General features: G+C 39.6%; 1 protein-coding gene across 4 annotated transcripts in view; it reads left to right on the top strand.

Annotated features, from left to right (window-relative positions):
* The window catches only part of LOC134205423 (methyl-CpG-binding domain protein 5), a 158,613-nt gene that overhangs the window by 93,698 nt on the left and 45,634 nt on the right, over positions 1-19,281 (top strand). For 3 of the 4 annotated variants that reach the window (XM_062680652.1, XM_062680653.1, XM_062680654.1), the window contains 6 exons: positions 2,845-2,992; positions 3,057-4,331; positions 4,491-6,193; positions 6,260-6,365; positions 10,661-10,954; positions 18,824-19,163. In XM_062680652.1, coding sequence (XP_062536636.1) covers positions 2,845-2,992; positions 3,057-4,331; positions 4,491-6,193; positions 6,260-6,365; positions 10,661-10,954; positions 18,824-19,163 — 3,866 coding nt within the window. The remainder of the gene's footprint in view (positions 1-2,844; positions 2,993-3,056; positions 4,332-4,490; positions 6,194-6,259; positions 6,366-10,660; positions 10,955-18,823; positions 19,164-19,281) is intronic. The other variant, XM_062680655.1, reaches the window with a different exon arrangement.

Here is a 19,281-nt window from a genome sequence, read left to right as displayed (position 1 = left end):
ACAAAACGATAATTTTCACGGACTTTCCAGATTTGCGGAAAGGTCGTGTGGTAGCGACTCTGGGGCGAATTATCCAAAATGATCATTTTACGGACGTTCCGGATTATCCGGAAGGCCAACTGGTGGCCACCTGCGGTTATGAAGAGTGAGACTTTGAAATATCTTCAATGTCACCGTCAGAATTGGCTTATAAAAATTGCGCTACTCTATGACAAACTATCCAAAATGACCATTTTACGGATGTTCCGGATTATTCTGAAGGCCGTCTGATGACCACTGCGGTCATAGCAGAGTAAGAGCTGTTTATTAACTTGAAGATCATCGTCAGAAATGGTTTAGAAAAAATGTGCTGCTCTAGGACAAACTTTTCAAAACACACCATTTTTACGGACGTTCCAGATTTGCGGAAAGTCCGTCTGGTATCCACCTGCGGTCATTACAGAGTAAGAACTGTGATCACCGCCCGAAATGGCTTAGATAAAATTGTGCTATTCTAGGATGAACTATCCAAAAAGACAATTTTGGCCGTCTGGTGGCCCCTGTGGTTATAGCTGTTTAAGAACTGTGACATATCATCAAAATCCTGTCAGAAATGGTTCAGAAAAAATTGCGCTGCTCTAGCACAAACTTTCCAAAATAACAGTTTTTACGGACGTTCCGGATTCAGGTGGCCACCTGCGGTTTTAGCTTAGCAAAAACTGTGTATTATTAGCTCTAAAAACACCATCATAAATGGCTTAGAAAAAATACTTACGAACTTTCCAAAATGATTATTTTTACGATCGTTCCGGGTTTTCAGAAAGACCTTCTGGTGGTAACCTACGGTCATGAGTAATAATTGCGAATTAACTTCAAGGTTATTGTCAGACATTATATAGAAGGAATTGCGCTAGTTTAGGATGAATTGTTAATAAAATAAATAAATAATTCATTATTGGTTACTTTTTCCCGTGTACCTGGGCCTTTTATTTAACTATATTTACCCGAGCCTTTTATCGAATCACTTTTATTATCTTTTAAATTGATAACTATTTTTTGAGGAATACATGGTGGTTTGGTGCAAATTGGTCAACTGACTAAAAAGATATCTCATTTTTACTCAATGTGCTGTACTTTTTACAACAATGCGAGTTTCGGGTTGTTGAACGATACCTTCATGAAGAATCTGTCGCTTCCATCTCGTCGGTACGTAAATAGGAAAATATCTTTTCAGTTAAAAGCTTGGGGACGTCTGGTACTTCGTACTGCGTTTCGATGAGACCGACGATTTTATTCGGAACTCCCTTGCTACTTGGTATTTCAGACGATTTAGTTTTTTCCTAGTCATTGATACCATGCTGAGGGTGGCTGAGTTCGATTCCCGGTGCCCGTCTACGCAATTTTCGAATTGGAAATTGTCTCGACTTCCCTGGGCATAAAAGTATAATCGTGTTAGCCTCATGATATACGAATGCAAAAATGGTAATCTGGCTTAGAAACATCGTAGTAAATAACTGTGGAATTGCTAAGCTACGAGGTGGCTGTGTCCCAGTGTGGGGATGTAATGCCAATAAAATAAGAAGAAGACATGCCATTGCATGTTTAGAACAGTCACACTCATCAAATGCTTTAGCCAAGCAAGTAGTTTATTCTGATAATAGGCCAGCGTCCAGAGTCTCCTAGAAATCCTTTTCACTAGAATGGTTCACCACATATGCAAGGCTGACAACCAATTTATTATTATTAATTTGTCTTTCATTTGTGAACCGTATTAGACTTACATCGATGTACATATATTACATATACTATTTTACTGCCACACATAGTCCACTCTTTTCACTGAGCGCGCAGCTCGCCGTAGTTCTCGTTGATTTTGGTAAAGGCGACTTTCGTATAATTCGTATAAGGTGGCAGCGCCTTCAAGAATGCCTTCATCGCCACGAGCCACCCAGAGGAAACAATGGAACACCGATGAGACCTGGAGACGAAGGAGAGAGAGCCGCAGCAACCGGGGACATTTGCTTCCTCTTCTAAGATATCTGACGACGCTTTAGCCGGGTGAAGATGAATGCAACGATGTCATGAAACCTCTGAAGTGCCTTCTTGCTGTTGGAATATCAGGCAGTGTGCGACGCTTTGCAGTAGATGGATAAGGAGCAGGTGCCGGTTAGTTGTAGTTTCTCTTTGGTATACTAGGGTTTCCTAGTTTTTCCCCAACACTTACTAGTATTGTAGCAACGATACATATTGACTTGATAGCATACAGTATGGTTGGTCCAAACACAACTTGAATCAAATCGTGTTGATGGATCCTACAAGATATAGGGTTCTAGTGAGGGAGTCATCTTGCTTGCGCCCGTAATGGAAAACATGGTGAGACAGGACATCTTCTTCTTCTTATTGACATTACATCCTCACTCTGGGACAGAGCCGCCTCGCAGCTTAGTGTTCATTAAGCACTTCCACAGTTATTAACTGCGAGGTTTCTAAGCCAATTTACCATTTTTGCATTCATGAGGCTAACACGATGATACTTTTATGCCCGAAAATTGCCTAGACCGGCACCAGGAATCGAACCCAGCCTCCCTCAGCATGGTTTTGCTTTGTAGCCGCACATCTTACCACATGGCTAAGGAGGGCCCCCAAGACGAAACATAAAATACGAGAAAGGCAAAAAATATAATAATAAAATAAATAAAAACCTCCGTAAGCCTTGTCTAACCACTTATGGAACTCGACGTTCTCATCATCTGATTGAACTTCAGGGTGGTTATTGGAATCCCTTAAGCGCTGCGATCACCACCGTCAAGTTGTGCATCTCACGAGCGAAGAGAATAGCTAATCCACCTTTTCACTTCTTTCTAGGTTCCTAATGCAACACTGGATGCTATTGGCAGTATACCTCACAATTTCTGCTTACATCACACACGATACCTGGAAAAGGTAGAACTTGTGCGACGGGGGAAGAAGCCTTTGGATTCCGAAAGCATTCAGAATGTTGTTAAGTCCGGTGGTAAATATCTTAACGTTGTATTAATTTATTCTAAAGAAAATCATTATTTTTATTTATATTTCAGATCACCATACAACACTTCCATCCACTAAATCCCCTTCTTGTACGCCCACCAATGACGTACGGCTTCCCATTCCCACTAGCATTAGTTCAACCCAAGCAACACCAGCAGGCCAAAATTCGCTTTTTCAGACCGAGAAGGACATCACCAGTATTCCACTATCTAAAACGCCTCCGTGGCGAAAGAATGCGTCATCCACGTCCTCCGGGTCAAACTCTGTTGTTAGTCAACGGCAAATGCCCCCCTCCCCTAGCGCACTAAAGAGCCCCGTACAAATCCTAAATCAAAACGAGCAAATAGTCAAAAGCAGTAGAACAATTGGTGAATCACCTGGTTCACCTGGTTGGGCGAGCGAAGGCCTACGAGTGCCATTAGAGGACGTAAAAGTGAGAGCTTTAAGTAAGAAGCGGCCCAATTTTAAAGATGATCCAACGGGGTATCTTAACCAGCAAACGGCCATCCTTCATAGTTCTATATCAACGTTGCACAGCCCGGATGGATCATCTTCATCTCAGGAAAGTCCCCAGCCCAAAACGGTAGCAGCCAGCTACGACAGTGGAGATGTAAAGGAATCGCAGGAGAGAGCAGATAGAGGCATTGTTAGCAGCAACACGACCACCATAGGCGGTCAAACTGTGTCCCATGTTGCAAACGGCATGGTACAGGTGCAGCAGAACTGTGATATTAGTCATATGAAATTTCAACAGCAAATTCAATTCCAACAGCAGTTGCAAAGACAGAGTCAACTCATCCGGCAGCACCATGAGCAGATTCAATTACTGCAACATCAGCAGCAGCAGCAACAACAGCATCAAGTCGTAGATGACGATGCGTCCAAATCGAGGTCTCCAGTTGTTTCGGGTAGCGGTACGTTCATAACGAGTCGAACTCCCGACATCACTTCCACTTCGTCGATCACTCCTGACCCGAAGGAACCCGTACAAGGCGGAACAGTATCCACTAGTATTCGTAGCCCAATGTTCCAATCCAGCACTGCTGGTGGTGTCAGCCGATCAGAATCTCCCGACCAGCAGTATGGAAGTCGGAATCTCATACAAGCCAGCAGCAATGTCGTCGGAATCAATGTGACCAAAAATCAAGGATTCATCACGTCTCGAGGTAATGCCACACCGGCGATGCACTGTAGTGGGAAACCAGCTACTCTCACATCAATCGGTTCTTCGCATAAGGTGTCGAAAGGTGCGTCGCGCGATGTAGATTGTGAGAAGGTGTTAATCCAAAGCAATATGCTTCAAAATTCGCCCGGGGTTGTACGTGGTAAGATTTGTTTTAATTTTTCTTTTCTTTGTCGTTAGGTGTTTCTCAGCTCAGTATTCTATTTTATTCAGAAGGGTTGCAATATATCTGGCAGAATGCGGAACATTTTAAAACAACTGGAGAATTACTGATATATTCAAATAATTTTTACTTGTACAGGTTTAACTCACCAACAGAATCCACCAGGTCAGCTTATTTCTCAGCCACAACAAGTACTCATGACTTCCAGTGGGCAAATCATTGTCATGTCAGCTCAGCCTAATAAAAATGCTGGTCAAGTTGTTGTTAATAACAATGCTGGCGCAAATGCATCTTCAAACATTATTAATCCACAAACATCTATAGCTGGAAGTAATAGTACTCAGTATATGAATATTACTGGTCCCGGGGGCACTATCACTACTTTGGCAACGAGTAACAGTGGAATGATGCAAAACATAGCTCAGCAACAGCAACAACAGAACATTCATGCTGGCCAACCTAATGCAAGTTCAAACTTTTTGATCAACTCCCCAAATAACATGCAATCGACTGTGATATTGAATAATGGAAACGTGATTCAACAGACGGCAGGTCAACAAATCCTGTCTGCAACAAACAATTCGCAAATAATTCATTCCGGAAATGTGCTTACCAACAAAGTAATAACTAATCCTGGAAATGGAGGGATCATTACGAATCAACTAATCAACTCTAACAGCAATCCTTCAGCTAGTATGCAGGGCAATTCCAGTGGTGTCCTAACGCAGCAGTCTGGGACAACGATGGTGTTGAACAGTCTGCCTCCGAATAGTATTGTTATTCAGCCAAACTACAGCGCTGTGGCTGACGGAGGTCAAATAGTTAATCAAGTAGTTAATCAGGATGGCAGTACCACTTCATTCGTTCAGCATCACAACCAACAGCGACAAATTTTGATATCGCCGGATTCCAAAAGAAAGGCCAAAAAGCGGAAAAGTGTTGGATCGGGAAATGCAACAGCTATCTCGCCGGGTAGCAGTTCCCAGCAGCCGCAAACAGTTCAAATAACCGCAACTCACCCACCGCATCCACAACCTGCACCGGTCCAACAACAAACCATTCAATCAGTCAATCAAGCTGGCACAATGCTGCAGCTTGCGCCTCAGTATTCCACCCAGAGTTTTCAATTGAGCCCTGGATTGTCGGGACTCACAATTGTCCCGAACCAAAAACCGCAACAACATCAACAACAGCAGCAAATTCTACTGCAAAATGGTCAAATAATTACCCAACCGTACAATATTATTAGTCAACAAGTATTGTTACCTGCTGGATTGGTAATGGCACCGGATGCCACCACGCTTGTTCAAATTCAAAATGTCGCTACTCCATGTGGAAGTATCATCACCACCCCGCAGGGCATGGTCATACGAGCACAAAGTCCTCACCAACAAAAAAGTTTTATTTCCCCGAACACCGGTCAACAGTTCATTTTGAACAACAATGGTCAAGTTAGTCCGATGGGTACTCAAATCTACGGCGGACCGGTTAACATCGTCGTTCCACAGCAGCAGGCTGGCCCTGCTGCTGCATCTTCGTTTGTTCACCAGAATGCTACCATTCTTCAACAGCAACCCACCATTATACACCAACCCGTTCAAGTGCAAGCAGCCGCCAATCTGAACACCAGCACTGATAGCAGCAGCACGGCAAGCGAAAGCCCTTCACTGCCCACAACTCCTCAACCGCCACCAATCGTGCAGCAGCATCAGCCACAGAGAAGTCACTCCTCGTACCTGTCGGGGGCGGCATCACCGCCGGATACCACGACGCACAGTCCGAACAGTCCGGATTGCGCGTCGAGTGAGAAGAGTGCTGGCAGTGCGGACAGTATGAATACGGTAAAGCGGTTTTTGGGGTATAACGTGATATGGGTCGTTATAACGTTGACGCACTTTCTGTTCTAGGCTATGGTGCAATGTGTTTCCAGTTCCGAGCCAGATCTTGTGTCACCAATGGTTACAGAAGGCGCCCAATCGCCGTCCGATTCGACGGACTATTATGATCACGCAGGTAAGATTGCTGTCACTCGGTTAGTTTGGAAGTTCAATTGTGTGCAACAGGGGGAACACTTTTTATTATCTTCTGGCTACTGCTTCTGCCTCATACGCAGGAGGTCGTGGGTTCAATCCCAGGTCCGTTCCATTCTCCTACTTTGTATCTTTCTCTATATTTCACATGTTCTAGCAATCGCTAGAACTGGAAATGGACTTCCATACCGTTTCCATTACTATTCATATACCTTCAACTTGAGTATTCTAACAATAATCTGCTAGAATTGTTCGTTAGTTAGCTCGTTTCCTACATCCAATTAGAAATTTCATCAGTTGCCTTCTCCTATCTCTATCACATTGGCAGCTCGTTAACCAAGACGGACCTCTGCCTCTCGGAACCTAACCCAAAAATTCCAACAAATTCCGCATGAACTCGTGGCAAGTGCAGAGGTATATTCGGCTTGCAGTGGGCGAGTGATTGCATCATCATTTACTCCCACTTCCCTACATTGACTTGCATTCTGACGTGGTAGGCGCCAGTATGACCTAACAAATGAGATCACCAGTACTTGTACATTGAAGATGTGTGCTAGTCCCAAGCAAACATCTGTTTGTTCCCTCTGTGCACGAACAGCTGATCTGGTCATAATGGAGTAGCAACTACGAGCAGTCAATCAAGCTCAAGCTCAAGCTCTCTCTTGTGTCTCTTGTGTCTTTATTTGAGGGGAGATTAAACATTTTAAACGAAAAAAACTAAACAATACCTATTGAACTTTCATAGAAAATTCAGTGGGGCAAATGGGTTATCTCTGAATTTTTCAATTAAGCTTGTTTTCTTTCAGGAAAGAAGAAGGAAGAATAAACAAAAACAAGAAAGAAAAAAGAAAGAAGAAAGAAAAGAAGAAAGCAGGAAAAGCAACAAGCAAAAATGAAGAAAGAAGAAATAAGACGGAAAAGGAAGAAAGAAGGAAGATAGAAGAAATAAGCAGAAAAAAGGAAGAAGAAAGAATAAGGATGAAAGAAGATAGAAAAGAGAATGAAGGTTGAAGGAATAAAGAAGAAAGGAAAAGGAATAAGAAAATTAAAAAAAAAAGAATAAGGAAGAAGAAGATAGGAAGAAAAAAGAAGGTAAAAGGAACAAGGAAAAAGAAAGAAGATAGAAAGAATAAGGAAAAAAGGAAGAAGAAAACAGGAAGAAAGATGAAGGAAGAAGAAACAAGAAAGCAGGAATAAGGAACAAGGAAAAAGGAAAAGGATTGAAGGATGACAGAAAAAGAAAGAAAGAAGACAGTATGAAAGAGGAGGATTGAGGAAAGAAGAATGCAGAAGGAAGAATGAAAGAACACGGAATTTTCCTTCCTTCCTAAGTACTAAAAAGAAGAATGTAGATTTACGAAGGAAGAAGGAACGAAGAGAAGGAAGAAGAAGAACGGAAGATAGAGAAGAAGGAGGAAGAAGGAACATGGAACATGAAAAAAGGAAGACGGTTGAAAGAAGAATAACGAAAGAAGAAGGGAGGAGAGATAAGAATGAAAAACCAAATGCAAGAATCAATTACAATAAATAAACTAACAAAAAAAAAGAAAAATCCGTAGGCGTGACGGATTACATTGGTCCCAGTTTGACAAAACACACAAAAAAAAATGAACGACAAAAAGTAGTCGCAAGAAGATTTCGGTATATTTCTGTTTGTGCTCGACTTGACGTCAAATGTGAATTCTTCCATTAAAATCTGTTTGTCACGATTTTTCAGCTTTTCGAGTTCCAGCCTTATGTTATGTGCCTTATGAGTTATCAGCCTTATGTGGACCTCTATAAAAAAATTACTTGCAAATGTTGTGGCTATTTATCAAAATTTGGGGTCTGAATCTGAGAAGACATTATATTCCTTATTTCGTTCATTACAATAGGATGGCTCGGTTGGATATCATATACCAGAAAGTTAGTCCCGGAATCTCATTTTATAGAATAAAATTTTTTAGAATTTCGTAGCATTCACGACCCATTTCCAGAACGATTCATTCCTCAGACAAAAAAAATCAGGTACGTCATTAGCGGCCCTACTTCAACTTTCTGCCGGATGGCTTCCTTCAACTTCTTCTACCTACGCAGTTCTTCGTAGATACGTTCAACGCAAACCACTTCTTGAATGTTCTTCTAATATCCAGCCTTTATCGGTTCTAAATTGAAAGCAGGTGGATGATCAAAAAGAAATTATTAAAATAAGTTAGGATCATTTTCATACAACCCTTCCTTTCTCGAAATAAGCCAATCGAGGATATGGTGCATTGTACATGGCAAAATAGGACATGCTTTTTTCATCTACTGCATGCATTCACCACGTTTAAGCCAAAAAATGGTAAGATTCGTATTTTGAAGGCACGAATATGCCCGAAATAAGACAAAAACTGTTTGACCCCGTCGACCCCGGGACGAAAGACCTCCGTCGGCCTTCCCAACTTAGCAGCTACTGAAAGAGCCTGAGAAAATAAGTAATTAACTTTGATTGAACTGAACTTGAGTTACGCAATGCGGTCGGTTCTGAGCTTGACGACCGGCCGACAAATAGCACACATAACCTCACTTGATCAATACAATTGCTTATGAAGAATGTGTGTATCCACCTAACATTCTAGATACTCACGCTCCTCTAATGTAAACGTGTACTATACACATGTGGAAGTGTTGGCTTGACAAATGAATTGTGAGTGATTCGACTATGCGTCGAAAATGAACGAAATAGTGTTTCCTGTATTGAATTAGAATTTTACTAATCGCTTTCTCCTATCACATTGGCAACTCGTTAACCAAGACGAACCTCTGCTCCTCGAAATTAACCCAAAATGTCCAATAAATTTTGCATGAACTCGTGGCAAGTGCAGAGGTATATTCGGCTTTCAGTGGGCGAGCTATTCGCGAAGTCGAAGCAAATTCTGCTCTTAACTCCTATGGGAAACCCCATTGCTATCTGTCAGAGTTTGAGTGAAACATGGCCGCCATCTCCTCCTCTCTGTTGCTCTACTGTAAAAACCCATAAAGAACTTTCATTGTTTGTGTGAAGAATTTTGCTTCGGCTTCGCGAATTGCATAATCATTTATTTATCCCTCTCCATATTCTGACGTGGTAGGCGCCAGTGTGACCTAATAAAACCATGTAGGATTGAAGATGAGTGCTTGTCCCAAGCAAACATTTGTTGGTTCTCTATACAAGAACAGCTGTTCATGATAAAGTAGCAATTACGGACGGTCAATCAAGCTCAAGCTTCTTTTTCACCTAGGTGGCCAAAAGAAAAAAACAATAGTGCTGTCCAATGAGCAGCTCGAAGTAGCTCGAAGTTGTTCCCGTTCTGCTCGTTCTTTTTTGTCAACGAATAGGCATGAGCAGGACAGGGAGAAACTTCGAGCTACTTCAAGCTCTCATTGGACAGCACTAATGTCTGTTCCCTACAGGATGATTTTGCGTTAGAAGCAGCACTCGCGGGTTTATATTGATAAAGAACAAAAAAACAATCACGATACTTTAGACCCAATTGAGTAATTAATGAAAGAAAAATTCGATGAAGAGAAGTTGATCAATGTAATAACGCCTTTATGATACTAAGCGAATTTTGCTTAGTGTCAATCTTGCGGCAAAACAACCGCGATTTTTACTACTACTAAGCATTTCATCATTTTATTCTTATCCTAAATAGATTATGGAAGAACGGTTGACTTGGCAGCTTACTGCTGTGTTTGAGAAGTTCTATCAAGAATCTTTTCTCATCCGACAGGCCGCAGTTTTTCAGCTCGCATACGACCATTTCCAGAGCATCATTTTCTAATGTAATTCTACGCCTGCCAATCGAAGTTGTATCGTTTAACCGAGTTTCACTCATCTGTCACTTGGTATAGCGCGAACTGGCGCAGTATTGTTCTACTACTAAATATCATGAGCAAGGAATCAATAATCTAGTAGCGCCTGCCAATATACCTTTTGTCATCTCAACTAAGCTTGTTGACTGCTATGGCTATGTTTTTTTAAACAAGATTAGATCCTTGAAAATTTTTGTGAAAGCAGCAACAACGATTGCATAAAACTGATATTTGGTAACGAGATAGGGCAAAATAATGAGATGAAAAGTTAGCAACAAAATTGTCTTTTTTTCTTCACTGACATTTTTTTATCTTTGTCATTATTATCTCTACCAAAAATAAAAGAATGTCGTATACTCGACATCGCTTGATTTACTTGCGCATCGATGAAATATTGATTCCCTGATCATGAGCATTTGTTCAAACCATTTAACCATATCTTGCTAAATTTGTTCTTTAAAGGTGGCAATTCATATCAGCGTTCCGTGTGCAAATCATCCGAATCGAAAGTCCGACGCATGCAAATGTCGCCAGCCCAACCCCACCAGACATCCTCTTTTGTTCGCAACAGTAGTGCCATCAGTGAAAGCGGTAGTAGCAGCTCCAGCACTAGCAACCATTCGCCACATCCCCATCAGACACAGATTGCGTCAACGTTACAGAATCAGTCCCACCACCACCACCAAAGCTACAGTTCGGCCACTATGCTACGACAAACCAGCTCACCGATCACCAGTATTCAGCCAGACTCTCACGGTAAGCATGAGAACTATTATTGTCATGTTTTTGTCCTTTTTCACGTGTGCTGTGAGGTGGTTGGTTTTATTTCACACTAGTTTAGTGATCATGCATTTACTATTGCTTATGTTTTTGTTTTGATTAACTCACCTTCAGCCTTTCATGTTTTAAACACTTTTCATAAACATCACCCATCACTTTTGGCGTCATTCCATTAAGGGGCCGATTTCTCCACTTCCGCTTAAGCGTCTTAACCAAATTCAATACAGCTGGAAGTATCGCTCGAGAGTCGAACGGAAGTGAAGAAAGTTGCCTTAAGTACATGAAACATACAGTATTGTAAATGATTTTCACTCCATGCTGCGTTATGACCACTGAAGGACACCAACAGCAACATCAGCAGCCACCTCCACTTTCTCAGGGCCAATTCTATCCAAGGTTAGCGCTCAAAAATGCTTTGTATGTTTTGGAACATATATAATGGCTTATAAAAAGATAAAAAGACGACGAAATGCTCCACAGAAAAAAGCTTGTTGATAGATGTTTCATTAGCAAATTTATCAATATTTTGAATTAATTAAAATCTATTTAAATAGTATGGATGTGAGATAAACAATGTACCGTGCACGCACCCAACTTTGCGCAGCTCCTAACTTTGCGCATTTTGCGGTTATTTTTGTAATAGAATGCGTTTAAATTGAATTTCGAAATATAATTATAACTTGTCAGCACAATATACATGTTATCATAACAGTGCCTGCATTTTTTCGCTGTTAAATGACACATTTTTCATTTTAATAGTCGAAACTTGTACTGAAAACAGTGAAAATGACCAAAATGGCGTGTTCTTAGCACAAATGACAAGTGACGGTTTACCCGAAAAACTGTATTTTTTGTAAATTTTTACATTCGCTGACAACTGATTACACATGGACCCAATAATTATAATATTGTTGAAGCCATCTCATTAGAATTTGGTTTGTTATTTACATTTTTCGTTAAAATATATGATGCGCAATGTTAGGACCATTTTTTCAATACAGTGTTCCTAATTTTGCGCACAACTCGTATTTCTTATATATTTTCAACATTTATGATATACCTCGTCGGAATAGGGTTTACGCAAAAAAGAACTTTTGCTAGCTGTGGCCAATGTACATAAATGAGGCTGTACATACACCAACAGACGTGAAAACATACTAAGTATGTCGAATCATAAGAAAATAATGCTGGGCCTCATATTCTCAAATATGCTCAAATATGCCTACAAATGGAATGAACATGAATTGTAATAGTAGTATTAGCTGAAAAAATAAAATTTGGATGAAAAATTGTATGATAGACGCTTGCTTCGTGTTAGAAATTTTCCAAGTTATGTGCGCAAAGTTAGGATTATAATAAGGGGTCTGCTTTGAAGTTCAATTTACTATTTATTTCAAATTTTTGTACCAAATTTAGTTCTCAAACAATAATATTATAATAATACTACAGCATGGAAACTGTTTCAGGCAGATAGCTACTTTCTGTAAGTTGTGCGAGTTGATTCAATTTTGCATTTTCTTAACTGCGCAAAGTATGGTGCGTGCACAGTACTAGTGCCTAGTAGATATTGAGACTTCTGAAATTTAATTCAGTTGAACAAAAGTTGTACACGTAAGAAAACTAATATTAATCAAAACTTTTGCTAACTAAATTTCGCACATATGGTGCAATAAGATTTATTCGATTTTGCAATGAAAGTTACATGATTTTGCATATCTGTCATATCCGGAGGAGACAGCGATTGTTAACCGGTCGACAGCAACTCGACAACAGGAATCATTCATCATTTGATTCATATGATTTACCATACGTTGGTTAGGTTTTCAAAGATATTGCCAGCCATGTTTTCAGTCCAATTTGGCATTTTGCACAAATAACGTAACGCTTGACATAGTGGGAAGGGGGAGTATGTGGGGCTACCCCAAATGGCATAATTCCATTTGGCATAATGCTGTTTGGCATAAGTCCGTTTGGCATAATGAGTTGAATAGCCAGGGGCCATTTGGCATAAAGACCATTTGGCATAACGACCGTTTGGCATAATAAAGAAAAATAGTCATAATGTTTTTTGGGGCATTTGGCATAACGACCATTTGGCTCTAGGAAGAAGCTCAATTTACATCTGTATTATTGCCTTTTTCTGGGCATATGCGTATTTTAAGGAGTGATGTACTTTTTATACTAAAGGGTGGCAACCAAAAAATAGGATTAAACAAATGGCGTGCTGCTTATGATCCTGCTTATGAATAAATAATGCTTTGGCAGTTTTCACAACATTTTCACGTTTAAAATGTTCGACCGCAGCGAGCCGCAGTATTTTCTGTTTCTACGGCATGTTGTGAGCAGTGTTGGAGTGACAATTCTTAAAGTCATATTTCTTTTGCCTTATTCCGGGTAAATGCGTACTTTTAAAGAAGGAGTCATCTACTCTTTTGCTTCATCCCGGGCAAATGCGTACTTTTAAAGAAGCGGTCATTTACTCTTGCATTCCGGGCAAATGCGTACTTTTAAAGAAGGAGTCATCTACTCTTTTGCTTTATTCCGGGCAAATGCGTACTTTTAAAAAATGAGTCATCTACTCATTTGCCTTATTTCGGGCAAATGCGTACTTTTAAAGAAGGAGTCATCTACTCATTTGCCTTATTCCGGGCAAATGCGTACTTTTAAAGAAGGAGTCATCTTCCTTTTTGCTTCATCCCGGGCAAATGCATACTTTTAAAGAAGGGGTCATCTACTCTTTTGCTTTATTTCGGGCAAATGCGTACTTTAAAACAAAAATGAGTCGTCTACTCATTTGCCTTATTTCGGGCAAATGCATACTCGGACCGCTTCCAGCTAACAACCACTTGGAACTGGTGGCGCTCCGCGCCTTCTATCAAACAGAAGTGGAAAATATCGCCAGAAGTCTTTAATCTTCCTGAAATCAGCAGACTTTCGCCCTTATGAAACAATGTCGATATATTCATACGATTAACCTTTTTTGTGCCAAATGGTAGTTTTGCTAAACGGCCCGTTGTATTTAATTCATTTTTCGAGGATTATGCCAAATGGTCATTATGCCAAACGGTCGTTATGCCAAATGGCCTCGAGGTACCCAACAAATTATGTCAAATGGTCGTTATGCCAAATGGTTTTTATGCCAAATGGCCTTTAGACATTTAAATCGTTATGCCAAATGGCATTATGCCAAACGGCCTTATGACATATGGGCTTCCCCGGAGTAATGTTTTTTTTAATAATAATTGGTTATAAGAGATAAGGAGGGAGTGTAGGCTCAGTGAGCGTGTTACGTAATTAAAGGGGAGAGTCTGGTCACGCGTTACTTGTTGTTACATGAGGGAGTACAAAATCACATTTTTTCGCATTACGTAATTTGTGCATAAAGCCTTTTTGGTAGACTTCTTTGGAGAGGCTTCTTCGCTACGAGCCTCTTTTAAGGCTTTTGCTGTAAGACTGGTCCTAAATAAAAGTGTTTTCAACTAGCTGGCATTTTTATGGACTGGTCCTATCCAGCACGCTAAAAACAAAAGCAAATTGAGCTTTTTTCTGTGGAAGTTTTATATTGCAATCTCTGTGTAATACTTGATGTTAGACGCTTGTTTAATAAAAAAATGAATTGTTCGTTCCTACATAACACCGAATGTGAAGCTTCTTATTTGAATAAATGTGCTTAAATATCTGTTTGATCAATTTATGCTGTTTTAATGTGCTACATGTACATTATTATTTGCTTATCATTATAGCGTCTAAGGCCTGATGCTCACGTAACGTTTTTTTTTTCAACGATGCGTGCACGCGTAGTAAATTTATACATGTTTGCAATGATGCGGTGACGTCGCGTGTGTGCCACGTGCACATAGCATTATAAAAGCGCCACAAGTACATGGAGCCTAAGCAATACTATATCGGCAGACAAACCGACATAATACTCAAAGTTTTGTAACCGTACACTGATTTACTGGCCAATTCGAATAAGCATTAGTTGGCCAAGCAAACACTCGTATAGCGCGAATCGGTTTTGCTCGACGTTTGCTCGATACCGCCATCTGGTTCACGATTTGCCCAAGTTGAGCAAGAAAACAAATGTTAGACACGCCATGATTGCTTGCGCGAGTATGAATTTGACGAGTAAATGTTCCATGTGTTATATCTGCATGTCTATCTGTTCGGATTATTTGAGTATTGTTTAAGGGGGATATAATGCTTGCTCACAATACCGTAACTCATGGCGTTATGTAATCCATTTTAATTGTGTTTTTGTGTATGTTTAGAAGCCTATTTTATTGACTTTTGAGATAGAATGCGAATGTGATACCATGTATTTGGACTCATCAGTAACCGCTAAGATGCGAAGATCCTTCGTAGCCTAGCACCTGTTTAGTGTACTGAGGTCGTGGTTTAAAAGCCCACCGAAAGAAGTGAAAACAAACATTTTGAAACATTTTGATTTATCTCCACTCCGGGTGGTTAAAATCCAAAAATCACAAATGAACAAATAAATCACAATCAAGTGCAGGATTTGCAGTCCAAAATTCTCTTGGTTGCAAAAAGCCACTATTTAGAAATTTAGATCTACCCTTGTACAAAGCATCACTGTAGATTTTCCTTGGTCATCGGTCAGCCGCGCGGAGTAAGGTACAGTGGGGCAAGTGGGTAAAGGAAATCGTATATTTCATGTTCATCAAGTCATAAAAGTTGAATATAATATTGAAAATGATCATATTTATGACATAACGAATCATCTATCCAATCTTTATATGCATGTGAACAAGATCTTTGAAAAATACTTTTAGGATACAAAATATTTGGAAAACAAAAAAATCGGTTTCAACTTTTCACTTGCCCCACATGTGGGGTAAGTGAAAAGATTTTAAAAGAGGATTTTTCAATATAAGAACACATTTTCTGTTCATATATTTCATGCAAATGAAAATTATACTGAATAGAACATAACTGTGATCTGTTGTGATGCTTTTTGACACTTCATGAAAGTCAAAGGGCACTAGAGTGCCTCCATTAAATGATTTTTATGTTTTTATGTTTTCTTTACTTGAATTTTTTGAGATCTAATATCTCATCTTCATTTGTGTCTAACACTACTTTCTATTTCAGGTTTATAGTAAGATGATGAACCTTGGCGATAATGTAGAGAAATTATCTTTGTAATATTCATCAAACCTGGAATCATATTGTGTTTCATTAACAATACACTTATGATTTCAGTAGAAGAGTCTACATTAACAAATAAATAAATTTTATAAATTTCAACTAAATAAATCATAATTGTTGATATATTTGCAATAGTAGTGATTCTTGTATTTAAGCTATATAAATAACATTTTTTCACGAATTATTTATCAAACATGGATTATTTAAAACACTGACACGCTTGGCACTTTGGGTTCCTGATTTAGTATTACCACGTATCACTGTAATAACCAAAAGCCTTAGAATGAGTTCGAATTGGTATCATTTGTTTATATACGCTTAATAGAAATTATTTGTGTTTGGAAAAATAGAGAAATGCATTCAATGTCGGAAAATTTTCACTTGCCCCACCCATTGTAAAAAACAGGCAAAGCAATAAAATATTTTTTTCAAAATGTTTGATGTTCATATCAATATTTTTGTGGCTGGAATTCAAAACTACAAAGAAAACCAACTTATCAATGCACTAATTGAATGTGTTATGGAAACCAACATAAAAAAATATTTGTATTTATTGACACGCAAAACAACTTGTGCAAAAGATAAACTTGAAAGGTTAATAAACTTTTACTCTCGTATGTTGAAATGGTTCATTATTTCATGTTTCACTTATGCAAAGCATTGATTTGAATGGCCTTGTATGATTGTGAAGTGAAATTGAATAATTATGTGCTTCATCAGTGAAATACTTGCATTTTTTTCACTTACCCCATTTACCCACTTACCCCACTGTATCTTATCGGAAAAGAAGTACGCGCACACTTGAAGGTTGGTTTATGATTGAATTTTATTAATTCCATTTTTGGGTGTGAGACCCATAGAGAATGCCGAGTTATACATTGTATGGTCAGCGTCGTGGGTGACCTACTTAATTTGTGCTTGCGCATGTTTATATTAACGGCGGATGTTTAGGCCGATGAAATAAACATTGCAGCACTGCTGGTTATTAAAAATACAATGTTGCAAGACCAACATTGACGACTGAAAGTATTTATACTACATCACAACTACAAAGCAGATGTTCCGAGGTTTCACGTTCCATGTTACAGAAACAACAAATATCATTCTGAACCTGTCCAATATTTTTCAAATGATATCTACTCGAGCAATGTCCGGTTATTAGGCCAGTCAATGTGTAAAAAGCTTTCTTGTTGAGCTCTAAAAGCTTTTGGTTACTGAAACATTGGGAATTATAAATCTCTTTAATTGAACACACTTTTTGGCGACCAACCAGTTGGTCTCAATCTTTGTGCTTCCTAGGATTTCAATTCCAATTCTAAGGCACAGTATGATATACTGCAGATAGGTTCTGAACCTATATACTGTGTGTTTGAACTTGTTTCGCAAGCTCGTTTGCCTGTTCATTACCTTCAATGCCACAATGTCCCGGAACCCAGTACAGATTTACGGAGATCTCTTGGCACACCTTTCGCAATGAAAGCATTCATTCCCAATTTATTTCGCTCTACTCTAAATCTACATCCGTTCGATTGATATATGTTTGATTTAATTCAGTCGATTTTGCTTTAAGATGCGGGGGAAGTAGATAGTGTTGTTGCTGTAGCATGCATAGGTATCTGCTGTTGGATACTACCTTTCGGAGAAAAAAAAGTAGTGATTTATAGTAAGGAAGACAGTCTCTCGTGCACTGTGCCGAGCGGTTAATTATGGAAATAGTCATCACTGTTGGAGAATAAAACGAACAATTTCCTTTAGACTTGGTAACTCCAAGTTCAAAATATTACTCGACTCTTCAGTGGCGTAGCCAGAAACTTGACTTAGGTGGTGGGGGGGTGGGTAACGTTTTTCTGAACATTTTTTTTTCGAATAAAAAAAATTCTTCGAAAAATTTTGTCTCGGGGGGGGGGGGGGGGTATGTCCAAAACCACCCCCGTGGCTACGCCACTGCGATTCTTTATTCACAAAAACGCTATTTATAATTAATGATATTGTTTACAATTTGTCTCTCGTGAAAAATGTTGCATACTATCTACAATAACTCTCATGCGACATTCTGCTATCTCTGAGAGCATTCGTACTCTCTCATTAAAACAATTTTATTGATTGTTTAATAAACCTGCTACGTTTACATGACCTTCAAAATGTAGAAGAAAAATGATTTTGATAATTGCATGGCTGTTAGGGTCGCTACACTCGAACGAATCTGTTGACTAGAAGAACTCGGGATTTAGGTGTAAGAAATTGAAGTCTAATTCCACCATTACACTCAAACTTCGATTATTGGTTAGCGTAGGTTGATTCATGGTCAAGATTACTGAATTCGTGGTGACTCCCCTGATATGTTTCTGGAAATTGTAGATAGTAAGTGCTCCCCCGGATACTTCTTAACTATCATGGATTACTGTAGAAAACCAAATGTTCGCAAGGACTGAAGCAATAATAATTGACACAAATCTGTTTTATTATCAAATGTTTGCAACATTCATTTTACATACCTTAATGTTTGTCCAATAAAATTACCGGTGCTTGGAAACAATTAATATGGTGCGTTAGGTTCGTCACCCATACTTGTTCATTCTCACATTTGTACAGTGCGTGTGTGTTGTGGTATTAACAAACTTTACGAGCAAGCAATGACCATCATTAATGTATAATGGTTAACGTTTCATACAATAGACTCTTCAAAGCAAGTTTCGGTGCAAGAAAATACCCCATCAAGCCCGAACCAAAGTGCGGTAATTTCCCCCGGTGCCGCCACTAGTAGCAGCAGCTCCTCAAATGTGGTTCCGGCGCGTACGTTCAACGTTGGCGATCTGGTTTGGGGACCGGTTCGTGGTTTTCCGGCTTGGCCGGGTAAAGTGACAGAACCGCCCGAAGAGGACTGTACCGTTCCCGCCGCGGATTGTGTTTGGGTGCATTGGTTCGGTGGCCGCGCCGAATGGGTTGCCGTAAGCCGGCTGAAAACCCTATCCGAGGGTCTCGAAGCTCACCACCGAGCACAGAAGGAAGTCAGAAAGTGAGAATACTGTAGTTTTAAGAACGTCAGGGCACTGTTATTCAAGTAGCTTTAGCTATTTTCCGACTAGTTTGATTAGTTGCTTGAACTCTTGAGCATCGTGACATTTAGATAGTTT

This window comes from Armigeres subalbatus, chromosome 1, assembly GCF_024139115.2.
Source record: "Armigeres subalbatus isolate Guangzhou_Male chromosome 1, GZ_Asu_2, whole genome shotgun sequence".
Classification (NCBI taxonomy): Eukaryota; Metazoa; Arthropoda; class Insecta; order Diptera; family Culicidae; genus Armigeres; species Armigeres subalbatus.
The sequence above is the reverse complement of the archived record's forward strand: the minus strand, read 5'-3'. Positions and strand labels throughout refer to the sequence as shown.